This window comes from Thermobia domestica, chromosome 9 (assembly GCF_964235325.1).
Source record: "Thermobia domestica chromosome 9, izTheDome1.hap1.1, whole genome shotgun sequence".
Lineage (NCBI taxonomy): Eukaryota > Metazoa > Arthropoda > Insecta > Zygentoma > Lepismatidae > Thermobia > Thermobia domestica.
Genome location: NC_137462.1, coordinates 204,752,473 through 204,765,608, shown reverse-complemented (window position 1 = coordinate 204,765,608; position 13,136 = coordinate 204,752,473). Strand labels below are relative to the sequence as shown.

The 13,136-nt window shown below is 33.9% G+C and overlaps 1 protein-coding gene across 4 annotated transcripts in view; it reads left to right on the top strand.

The window, feature by feature from the left end:
• Nucleotides 1-13,136, top strand: part of THADA (Thyroid adenoma-associated protein homolog) — a 130,992-nt gene that overhangs the window by 37,389 nt on the left and 80,467 nt on the right. For all 4 annotated transcript variants that reach the window (XR_014126826.1, XM_081725780.1, XM_081725779.1 and 1 more), the window contains 5 exons: nt 415-605; nt 1,604-1,969; nt 8,454-8,609; nt 11,203-11,580; nt 12,044-12,222. Coding sequence is in view for 3 of the 4 variants with exons in the window: in XM_081725780.1 (XP_081581906.1) it covers nt 415-605; nt 1,604-1,969; nt 8,454-8,609; nt 11,203-11,580; nt 12,044-12,222 (1,270 nt within the window). In the remaining variant the exon portion in view is untranslated. The remainder of the gene's footprint in view (nt 1-414; nt 606-1,603; nt 1,970-8,453; nt 8,610-11,202; nt 11,581-12,043; nt 12,223-13,136) is intronic.

The window sequence follows — 13,136 nt, the reverse complement described above, 5'->3', positions numbered from 1 at the left end:
CAAGTTAATTAATTAATTAATTAATTATTATTTCATTTTCTCGAAAAGACACATGAAGTACTATAACCAATTATATCATTTTGCTCAGCTAGATACTTTCTATAGATTGATATATATATATATATATATATATATATATATATATATATTTCATCTTTGGTTAATTTTTTCTCGTTAAACGCTAAAAACATTGTAGAATTTTGGTTGTCCATTATTTTATCATTTTATTTTTCTTCCAAGGATTAAATAAATGTTAATATATCTCGTGCTATAATGGTTCTTATTCCTATTTTAAGATCACATAACTGTTTGTTATCGTTTAAACGATACATTCTTTTAAATTGCTGTAACGACTTTTTTGTATGTGTTTTCTTTTCCCTTTTGTATGTTTTCTTTTCTGTTGTGTCCTTGCAGAATATAACGGCACTAATTTTATACAAAAAATAATGGAAGCAGCACAACACATGTCACCTCACAGACGCTCGAAATATGCAGTAATTTCGTTTTTAGCAACTGAGATCGGAACTGGAAAGATGTTGCAAGTCTTGCCAGATCTTCCTATTACCCTCCTTCAGGCTATTGAAAACTCTGCCGTAGGAACGCATGTAAGTATTTTATTTTTGTTCCGATATAATATGTACATGTAGTTTCATCCAGAGTGTAGTCGCACACATTTTTGAGCATAACATCAGCCTTAGTCCTTCCGTTTGAGATAATTTATTTAATGTGTATATTCAATAGATCTGGCCATCTTATTGGGAATAATCTTGGTAAAGATGTAGCACTAGGTTTAAAATTAATTTGCTGAAGAAAGGATTGTATTACGCAACACATTTGGTTTCTTGTGCAAGAAAGGATGCTCCATATAGAGAGCTAGTTACATAATTCAAGCCTGCGGTCTATGTTTTTTTCTTTTTCTTTTTTCTAATCCCGTAGTGCCCCTGAGAACCACAGGTATATCTTATTTTCAGGTATTTCAGAAACCTCGTAGATGCTCTGATGTAATTCAATAATTTTGAATAACAGGTATTGATAACCAACTAACAGTAATAAACCAGTTGTTTTAATGAAGGAAGTAAGGTCGATATTATATTATGTGACTTTAATTGTAAGTATACAATTAATAAAAATTAAATAATAAAGAAATAGTTAATTCAGGACAGTGAAATAAAAAGTCAGTAACCAATACATTATTATTTCCTGTTTGAGTGTTTTATGTCAACATGTTTTGTGTTGTATTTCAAATAGCTGATTCCGTGCATGTTCATGTCAGAACATTGTTTGGATATTTCCGTACTGAATACTGACTTCAGGGGTTGCAAAATATTTCTGATTTTGTTTATGTATATACTGAAGCATCCTGGATTTTTATTAATGTGTGGAAACATAAAATAAAAATAAAACTTGACGACAAAGATAATCAAGTTTGTGATATAAATTTAAGGTCTGAGTGAGATAGATTTAAACAGAGTAGCAGTAATAATAATAATAATAATAATAATAATAATAATAATAATAATAATAATAATAATAATAATAATAATAATAATAATAATAATAATAATATAGTAAGCTAGATTATCGTAAATTATTTATTTTTCAGTCAGCTGATGCTTTCCTTTCCTTGATGGTGAACCATTTGAGAGAAGTAAATGAGGCTGTGTGGACGAATACGTGGATTGTACCTCTTCTGGAAGTCTTTTCACGGTCTTCATCAACTATGGTTGTTGAAAATATACTGACAAGAGCTGTGAAACAACATCCAGAAATCAGCGACTATATTTCAATATTCGCACAGGGTACATTAACAGAAGGTCAACTTAAAATTTTATTTATGTGTTGGAGAATTCGAAGAAAGTATGTAGCTAATATTGAAAAGAGGACTCCGGAACTAGTGTCTGAAGAGATGTGGAAGGGGATTGTAAAATATAGTGTAATGAGGGAAGCTTTGATGCATAGGTCAGATGAGGTAAGTAGTAACCAGGATACAATCCTAAATTAATTGAGTTGTTAACTAATGATTCCGTTAACTAGTGATTCAAATCATAGAGTAACAATTTTTAATGAGTAACTGAAGAAACAATCGGTGTTCGTGGAAAATTTGTTTTGAAAGGAAGCTTTGGTTCCATTCCCATTACCTTTCCATATATATATATATATATATATATATATATATATATAAAGCTCTGTTCCTCATTTGCTTGAAAGAACGAATAGTTGTATTACCATCCTTTCAGCGTTCAACTTTCTGTGTTCAAATTTAAAATAAATACATTTTTTAAAAAGCGCAATACACTTACCAGCAATATGCAGTACACTAACTAACATTTGATTTATGGAGAAGATGATGTAAAATCTTCTGCATCACTAAGTATTTCATATCATAATTGACGACTACTCAATCATGCTTGATTCAGTAGTAAATGCTTATATTATATACATTTTTAAAAAAAATATTTAATGGTATTTAGAAAATTGTAAGTACTCACGTTCTTGTAAAAACTTTCTATTCATAACAATGGATATTATGATAAAAATTCAATAGAGACAGAAAAAAAAAGTTTGGTTTGCACGTATGCCTATCTTTCATGATCCATGAAAAGCCTTCGCGAAATTTTCGCGAGGTGTGTGCTTAATAAATATATACGTGCATTGTTTTCCCAATACTTACGATATTCAGTACTTTCGCTGGATATGGCCTTGGTTAAAGCATTCTGTTCGCGGATGAATAATATGCTTTTTATATAGTTATTTAGACGCTTCTTGGTGTAAAAGCTTTAGCTAATTTTTGATTAGTCCTCTACAGGAATCACCTCCCGTGGTACCTACGGTTTGATAGAATTTTACCCACGTCCTACTCTACAAAGCTTTTCAAAAGAAGAGTAACCAGATTCATTTTCAACGTGACCAGACACCTGATAAATTAGGAAAGAAGAAATAAAAAAAAGAAAAACAGTCCTTCTTGATATTTGAGTGCCACAATTTATCTCTATTAATTGCTATTTCATTTCTATAAACAAATAACCGTAGTTATATACAGTTCACCTATAATCAATAAAAAACATGAACTACTTCATACTGACATAGTAACTACGGTAACACTCTTAATAACCTTCCATGAAAACGTTAACAGTCTTGAAGAATTGTCTTATACACTCGGGCCAAACTCTCTTGTTTGCTTGTAAAAGATTTTCCAAAGTTATGCTTTTAATGTTACCTTCGTAAAGTTGAATATATTGAGCACAGAAGCACTTCTTGGCACTGTGATCCGAGTTGCCTTACTTTTCGTAGTTTTTAATCAGAAAATTATATGTAAGCAATATTTTCATGGAGTTTACACTTCATTTTTGTTGTAGCTCGGTGGTTGACCTTGATACCAGTTGCTGAAAGAGTTATAACTTAGTGACGAATGCACAAGAAAAGAAAGAAAAAAAGTTATAAATAATTAAATGAATAAAAACTTTCCAAACGATCGGTGAAAATGATGTTGCAGTATATAAACGACTTTCCTTTGAGAACTTTTAGTTAGTTGCATTTTTCAATTAGTTGCATGTATTTTAACCATTTGGAGAAGATTTAAAGCTGTTTCATGCCCTCCCTGCTGCTCTTAGTGGTTAGCGCGTGCAATTTGGTGCACGTGATCCCGAGTTCAATTCCCGAGCATTAAAAATTTACTTTCAGAATCATTTATCATCCGTCTTTTTTATCCTAAAGGGCATAATTGTGGGATGTTAAAAATAAAAATGTTCCATTTTTAAAGCTGTTCCAACAAAAACGGAGCCAGTAATTTATGTACTTGATGAAGAAGCTTGTATCCTTGTCAAAAGTTCATTAGGTCATTTCGTAAATATCAATTAGTTTATCTCAGTCTGTTGAAGAACTTATTCAAACAAGATTTCCAAATTCATATTAAGAATTATCAAAAACAAGGAAAGTTTTAGGAGAAAAAAAAATGGAAACTAAAACACAACCTGTTTTCTTTCTTGGAATGACACTGTTTTATAAGATGGCCACAGAACATGTTGTTCAAAACTACTGTTGACTAATCTTGTTCTAAGAAGCAGCTCGATGTATTATAACTTAAGTATTTTCTATAGACATTATTTTAGTGAGGAAATCGGAAGTGGAATATACTACAAAGTAAGCAGGGCGCAGTGGCTCAGTGGTAGAGAGTTCACCTCCGGTGCTTGGGATCCCTGGTTCGATCCCACTTCGCGCCTTGTGGACTTTGTAGTGGACCAACACCGTGCTCGTGGGTTTTCTCGGTTTTCTCCCGTTTCCCCCCACTTTCTTCATTCCACCATTTCATTCATTTCTCATCATTACCGTCTCCTTTAGCCTAACCGGCATAACCGGGGGACGTAAAACTTAAAGATTTCATTTTATTTTTACAAAGTAAGCAGACCCCAGGTTTTTGTTTCTGTTTGAAGAAGGGCCAAAATGATAAATCAGTACACGAAGTTCCTTATGCACCTCCAGAAAGAAAACCAGCCAGAATTGATAACCTCTGGGGAAACAATTAATAGATATAATGTAAATTACGGAACCACTTCATATTTATTTGAAAATAATAATAAAGTTCAGATATGTAAGCATATGTAGAAAATTATTAGTAGTGATCCTACTTGCTTCTATTTTTTGATCAAAAATTTGTATTTTTTTTTTTTTTTAATCATCCAAAGTTGCTTGAATCTTTGCTGGAGTTATATCTAATGAATTTCATATTTAATGAAGGAGTACGAAAGTTTATTCGTTCTGAGTAGTTGAACAAGTAACGAAAAGAGATGCCGAATTTTTCGATCACGTTCCTTTAAAAACATGAACTAAGATATTACATTGTTGCACCAGGAAGCAAGAAACGTATTGCATTGTTTCGTTCTTGTAAATTGAACGTATTCCAGAGAGAGCAATTCTTCTGAACACTGATAGCAATTGTTATACAACAGGGTCTCTGTTTCGATTCCCGGCGGGAGAGCAATGAAATTGAATGCATTACGTGGTTCGGATTCCACCTTACGTAAGCTTCTGTCTCATATAGCAGTGGTGATGAAAATGGATGCCAAACTTGAAGCGCCAACCAATGTGTTATACAGGAGAAATTACCACAACTGAAACTTCAGAGAATCGGTACTGTTTTTCTTCGTTTTAAGTCCTATTAATTAGTAAGGGAATTTGTATTGATTGACTAGTGGCTAGCGCGTGTGCCTTTGGTGAATTCTCATCGTAATTGTTATTTGTATTTGGAGTAATAAAGAGGACGTTAATGTTAAGATGAAATTTTGCTGCACGAATTACTTTAATTGTTATGCCCTCACTTAACGTAATCATGATTTGTAATACTTTCGTCGAATCAGTTGGAAATAAGATTTTGACTAATATGAATTGGTCAAAAAGAGTTTTTTGAGTTTGATGTTTTTGTTTCTGGTGGTAATATAAAATATATTGATGTTAAGAATAATGATGGAACCTTGAGACTTTGTAAACACAAATTATCCGCCCGTCTGTATTAAGTTATTATTTCTTGATTAACTATTGTGCGGAGGCTGAATCGTTTGCATCGGAGCAATTTGAAATTGTTGCTTACCTGAGATATTTTACACCGCTATAATACATTATACTTAATGTGATGGCCATTAGTATGGACCGTTGCGTACAACCCAGGCTTCATTGCATTAGACGTTGTTGATGCAGTACCAAGCGTATATTGTTCCACTTCTACTTGCTAGCTTTCCAGATACCTTTTGCCATGTGCAAATCTGAAGTGATGGAAGGCACTGCTTGAGAAATCCAAAAGAGGAAATCCATAATCCACGGAACTCATGTCTGGACTTTTAATGGGAATATGCTCCAACGGAATAAGATAAAAACCACTTCAGCTGCCATACGTTGGTAGAAAGTCAGTCATGTTTTGGCCGTATGACTTGAAGCTTTATTCTGGTGCAGTTCCACATAATGAGTATCGTGGTCATACAATGCTGGTATTTTGTCTATGTAAACTGGAAGTAGATGCTCTTGGTAGTATCCAGCATTGGTTCTGACATTTTTTCTACTTTACAAATTTTGAGCTTTCTTCTGTAGCAGAAACCAATAACAAGTATTAAACCTGTCGAGAAATTTTCTTTTCATTGACGTTGAAAGTTACATCACACTTTTTCATGAATACCCGTGTAGGTGATGACCAAAACCTTTTCACAGTTACTCCATGCTTCGTGCATTGTAACAATAAATTCCCAGTGGTCACCAACCAGATGGCAGTTCCTACGGCCTTCTTCCTTTGCTGGTGCGCTCTGCGATATGCTGTGATATTAATGCATGCACGCTGGCCGTATAGAGAGTTTGATCCTCAATTTGCAATGTACAATTCGCTGTTAATTGGACCATATGTAATTGTTTGATCATAATACGCTGTTGTAATAGATTCTCGTAGGTTATCATATCCGAGATCTTCTTTAGCACAGGTCTTGTGAGTTTCACTGATGCCCTCTTCGGGTAAGTTTCATTGGAGAGTGGGTTGTGAGGGATCTGCAATGCATGATGCTTAATTATAACATTAACATTAACCTGTCCAACCACAAAGCCATTGTTCCGACACTGTTCTACTATACGGAAATTCCTAAGTTTGTATGGAAAAAGAGCCAGAACGTACCCTTGCCAAAAGCGATATTTTGGGGGGCATTTTATCTAATACAACATTTACTTAATACAGCTCTGCAACAACTGAAAGACTAATACTCGTCTGCATACAGTTTCTTTGGTTTGTAAAATCTGGTTTCACAGGTGTCCTGTCTGCAAGTTGTTCCGATGGAAACGGGTCAGCCTCTGTATTACACTGAGTAAAATAAGTATCGTACTTTTTTTTTAACAGAAAAAATAATTGCCTGCAAAATGTTTATGATTTATTTCGTACAATGTTCTTGTATTGTAATAATTGTGGAATACGCAATACATTTTCAAAATCATAAGCAACCATTTGGTAGGACCTTAAGTCGCAAAAATTGTATTCCTCGACTCTTCATAGTTTGTCCGGGAAGTAATAGGAGTGATTTTATTCCGCCATGACTGTACTTTGGAGCGTGCGCGCACCGACTGGATCCGGTAGAGGGCGTTCCTAGCTAACGAACGAGCGGCTGGTCAGTTGTCTCCGAGCACACGGAGAGTCAGGACAGGCTTTTTCGCGCAACGTGTTTCTGTGAGTGGTGCAAGCCGAAAATGCAGCGTTCGTTAGAGCAGAGGTACGCGATTAAATTCTGTGTTAAACTCGGTAAATCTGCGACAGAGACGTTTGATATGATCAAGCAGGCTTACCCAGATGATGCTTTAGCAAGAAGTGGTGTGTTTCGTTGGCACAAGGCCTTTTCGGAGGGCCGGGAAGAGGTCGCCGATGAGGACCGTGCTGGAAGACCTTCGACTTCGACAAACACCGACAATGTGACTCGTGTGCGCGAAGTTTTGAACTCAGACCGTCGACTAAGTATTCGTTTAATTGCCCAGATGTTAAATTTACCAAAAACTGTGGTTCATGAAATTGTGACGGAGCATTTGAACATGCGCAAGGTGTGCGCGAAGATTGTCCCAAAAGTGCTCACTGACGACCAGAAATTGCGGCGAGTGGAATTGTGCCAAGAAAATTTGAACATGTGTGAAAGTGACCCCCAATTTTTGAATAACGTAATCACAGGTGACGAATCAGGATCTATGAGTATGATCCCGAGACAAAGAGGAAATCTTCCGAGTGGCACACGCCGGCGTCTCCTCGCCCAAAAAAGGGAAGAATGAACAAATCAAAAGTGAAAACGATGCTCATTGTCTTTTTTGACATCAAAGGCATCGTCCACATGAATTTGTTCCTCCTGGACAAACCGTCAACGCCAAGTTTTACGTGGAAGTGCTCAAGAGACTCAAAACGAAGGGTCAGTGGGGTCCGATCAGACATCGGAGCCGACTGGAAGCTGCACCACGACAACGCCCCGGCTCACACCGCCTTTCTTGTGAACAGCTATCTGACCAAGGCCAGCATCCCAACGCTTCTGCAGCCGCCCTACAGCCCAGATGTGGTCCCCCGGACTTCTTTTTGTTTCCTCGCCTGAAACGCCCGATGAAAGGCAAGCATTTTGAGACGACAGAGGGGATCCAAGCAGCTTGCACCGCGGCTCTCAAGGCTATTCCGGAGAATGACTTCCGTGACGCCTTCAATGCTTGGAAATCGCGCTGGCATTGCTGCATCGACGCAGAAGGAGCCTATTTTGAAAGTTTTTAAAGAATTGTAACGATTGGCTCAATTTTTTTTTTTTTTTTTTTTTTAATTGACTCAGTCGTATTACTTTCCGGACAAACCCTGTAAGTTGTTTTTGTCTTTTTAAAATGACTTGTATATTTTTATTTGGAGTAAGTATAAACCACTTTCCTCTTTGTACCTTCCTAATTGTTTCATTGCGTATATATTCTTATTATAGCTTAGAATATCAGTTTTGGGTCTTATTGTTGAAAGCCGGAAAAGTACTGAGCTCTTTACGATGGAAGATTTTTTATTCATAGAAGATTTCGTAAAACATAATATGAATTGCCAAAGTCCATCAACAAGACAACAGATCTTAGCACTTTTGAAAAAGGTAAGTTTTTAAAATAATTCACCCTATAAACAAGATAATAGTTTTACGTAATTTGCAATAGTTAACCATACTTTATGTTTACGAACTCTAAATGCAACAAATACGAAGAGAAATATGTAGAATTAGTAGATGTTGACCTTTTTTCTCATAAAAATAATAAATAATTTATGTAGTACTAAAATTGAAATCCTAAACTTTGCAATAAGTGAAAAATATTACACATGACATGTTCAAAACATTATAATGCTTCACCATTAATCTTCAGAAACTGGCATACTGGTACCAGAACTCTCCATGGCCTCCTTATTGTACATCTACGTCTCCTTGTTCGGTGCTTTTGTTTTGAGACTTGGATGCTCACAAGAAGGTAAAGTTGGATGACGGTGCATCACGACGAGTGAAATGCTTTCTGAAATCCATTTGGATGTCCGTCACTAATGTATTCTGAAAAACAGATTTTTCCGCAGCAGCAAAGACCTGTACAAGGCAACACTCTATACGTAACTAAACTTCAAGTTAGTTTCTAACACGTAGGTAGGGGACCAGGATTACCAGCTCTCTTCAAAATTTTTAGTTAGGGGAAAACCATCAGTTCATTACATTGTACCCTATAGATTTCATTTCTCTTAGTTGTTTTGTAAATAAAAAATTTGTAATAATAAAAGTAAGTTCTATTGGATAAATATGGCACTCACGTATGTTGCGCCGAAAAATACTAATTTCTTTATTTATTTTAGAAAACTGCGATTTCCTTTAGCGGGCATAGTCAAAAAATAAAAGTAGATACAAATGAATTCACTTCATACCATCATAGGCGTTTTCCTCTAACGAAAAGTATTGAGCTTAAGGCGATGGACACAAGCTGGACTGCTATTTTCTTTTTCTTTTCGCAACGAACACTTCGAAAACATTGTATTGTTTCTTAAAACTCCAAAATGAATAAATTATTACAAATTAGGAATAAGACATTATAAACTAATTCACATAAATTACATACCGATGGAAAACTTGGTTGAATTAAACTACTTTTGCTTAATTGGATAGTATGGAATCGATTATATAAGTTGTATGTAGTACTTGTATGAATCACAGTTACTTGAAGAGAAAGTATTTGTCCCTTATAGTCTGTATTATGACGTAGGATGTTTAATTTTAAAGTTCAACTCATGCCGTTATCAACCTTGGGATCACATTCATACCCAGTGTTTTGCCTCATTATTGATCTTGTTTTGTCACCTGAATGAATTCTAGAATAGGCCAGGCATAGAACACAGAAAATTTTCTTTCGTTAGAAATAAAGGGTAAATGTTTACTTTTCAATTTCATTTACATCTGCTACTGACAGCGATTGAAAGAAATTGAGAATTTGTTTGGTAGTAACTTGTATCAGAATTGTAACTTACTGTTTCTCTTACCCACTGACAAGACCATTTGTGGATTTGTTTATTCGTATTGCCAAAAATCTACATGTGCTGGCAGTAAACAAACTACACTGTTTATAATATTAACAAACTTGAATGCACGTGATAACTTCTCCATCCGCTTTCCTAACTCTTTGTTTAACCTTGTTGAGAAGGTATAATAGGATGATAATCAACATTTAGAAACAGTTTTTCCTTGGCCTTTAATTAAACAAAATTTGCAGAACATTGTCCTTGTACAATGTAAGCCTTTCGTAAGAAAGAAAGAAAAAAAAGTGTTCAAATTTAAAGTATAAATCTGATCAGAATCTCATTTAAAATACAAGAAAAGCGTATCTTGGTTTCCTATTTTATGGCGTTTATTTCTTTGTTTATTGAAGTTTAGCGCCCTTTTCAGCATCGAGACTATACGAGACGTGGATCTAATTTAAGATGGAATCTGAACCTCTGTAATGTGTTCAAATTCTCTCACTGGAAATCAAATTTGGAAGCCATACACTAAAGGACGCACGCGCTAACTACTAGACTAATGGGAAGAGCTCTTATTTTATGGCGTAACATAATGTACATGTCAAAGAAGGTAGTGGTTTTAACAGACGTATGTCCAATTCGAAAATTTCCAAATTATAAAAAGGATAAATCTCAAAGATACATCAAGAAGTCGTTGCAGTAAGATTACTGTATCATATTTGCACTGCAGTCAAGTATGCTTAATTTTCATCTTCCCTCCTGTTGACTTTCTCAAGGGTATAATGTACTATTTATTGGTTGAAAACAGTTAGTATAGATTTGTTTAAAAAATAATAATAAAAATGCAGAATTTGAGTTAGATCAGAGTGATTTATCCATAATACACTTTTTAAAAAATCTGAAAATGCTAGTGAAATATTGGGTTGAAATTACATCATACTCAATGGATCTGCAGATACTTAAGAGATTAAGTTGGAATCATGTTGTACTTTTACCTATCTTATGACTAAATGGTGATTGGAAATTGCAGATTGATATCCATTGTGCGCATATGAGGATCGAGATCCATACTAAATTATATGGTTAATTTAAATAGCAACAGTAGTGAAAAGGGACTTGAAGCTAAAATCTGATAAACAAAATGAGTTATTTCGCTCATTTTTTGTGCTTTGAAGAAAATTTAATGCGTTTTCTTTTTCTAGTTATTATCAAGATATGCTGAAAGCCTGCAACCTTTAGAGCGTCAGCTTTCACAGTTGAAGAAAATGAATCCGAAGGACCTGCCAGCAATTAAGAATCACATACATCAGTACTACAGTTTCATAAAATGGTTCTGTGAATACATGTTTCAATCGTTGTTTCCTGGTGCCAGCTTTGGGAGGCGGCAGATTGCATTGGAAGCTTTAAACATGGTGAATAAAATTGTAGGTTTCAGCTGCAACGAGGAAGTCGCGTCTTGTGTTTGGAGTAGAAGTCATGGTCAAACTTTACTTGAGTGTTTGAAAGACTCCTATGAAAACAACAAGGTTCTGGCGTTAGAATTACTGAAAACATTTCCACATGAAATTCTGGATATACAGGTAAGATATGGTAACACTTTACTGTTAGATAAAAGTCGCGGGGAACTAACATGTGCTTTAAATTTAAGTTAAATATCTGGTCCATATCTGAAATTATAAACAATTAACAAAGTTTACCAAAAGATTTTTGGATCACTCAACAGGTAATTAACTTGAATTTGTTACTATTACTAATACTATTTGTGCTTAAGTATTAGCTTTTCTTAGTCTTTATTAGCACCCGCAAGTAGTATGTTTTGGTACACAAACTTGGAAGAAAAATTGATAAAGAAAATATATCTGTGTTTGTTAAAATCTTGTCTAGAATAAAGATGTAACTTTTTTTTTTTCTTTTTGTTTTTAAAGAAGGGTATTGAAGTTCATTGAACATCAATGTGCTTTATGCATCGATGGTTTTTGTGTTATTTTGTTTTATTTTAATGGTTCTTAACTTTAAAATATATATATATATATTCTATTGCAGAATCCAGATCTTGCCTCCTCACTGTTTGAGATGTGTACCATATTGGCGTGCAATCCACGTCCAGCAGATTGCGTTACTGCAGCTTATATTCTAAAGTTACTTGTCTATTTTCCTATTAATGAGACTGTATTGAAAAGGATCATTAGACAGAACGAAAAGGAAGAGAAAAACAATATTACGTGAGTAGTTTTAGATGTTTTACGATTTAAAAAAATAAAGTTTCGCAGTGTATGATTGCTCATTCTATTAAGGTATTCATGGATTTTCTGCCCGCTTTTTCAAAATGTTTTCTAAACGTTAAAAAAAAGTTTAAAAATTGAAATACAATTGTTCAATTATCTATTTATTTATTTATTTATTTATTTATTTATTTGAAAGTACACAGGTATAGACTCATAACACCTAACTTAGATAGATAATAGTAATATAAACATTACAATGTAGAGAAAAAGAGAAATAAAAATAGAAATAAAATAAAGAGAAATAAAACATGAAAATCATGAAAAAGAATGTTCAATACAGCCATGCGAAATAAAGGATACCCGTCATTAAGTTATCAAACAATAATAATCATACATAATCGTTATGAATTATTTCGTACAGACGTTTAGAAAATGTAACTCTTCCATCTGAGAAAAGTCAATTTTATCATTAAGTTTGTTATATAGTCTGAGTATTTTTATGGAGAGAAAATTTACGCTTCTTGACCTTGAAAACAAATTTTGATTTCTAGAATGATATCTTGGTATGTAAAAAGGAATGTATTTAATAACGTTGAACTATATATATATATATATATATATATATATATATATATATATATATATATATATATATATATATATATATATATATATATATATATATATATATATTTTTTTTTTTAGTATCTGTATTTCTTAAATAAATAAATCGAATATCGAATGTATAATTCTTTTTTTTTTCATAAACTATTCAAGTTGGATAAGGAACGTAGGAAGGAGACAGATGTAAGTCGGTTAGACCTGAATTAAATGTTTTGTAATATATACACTACAAAAATGTGTTTTGAACTTTTTCATTGAGTTGTATACCTTCCTTAAAAGGCAGATTC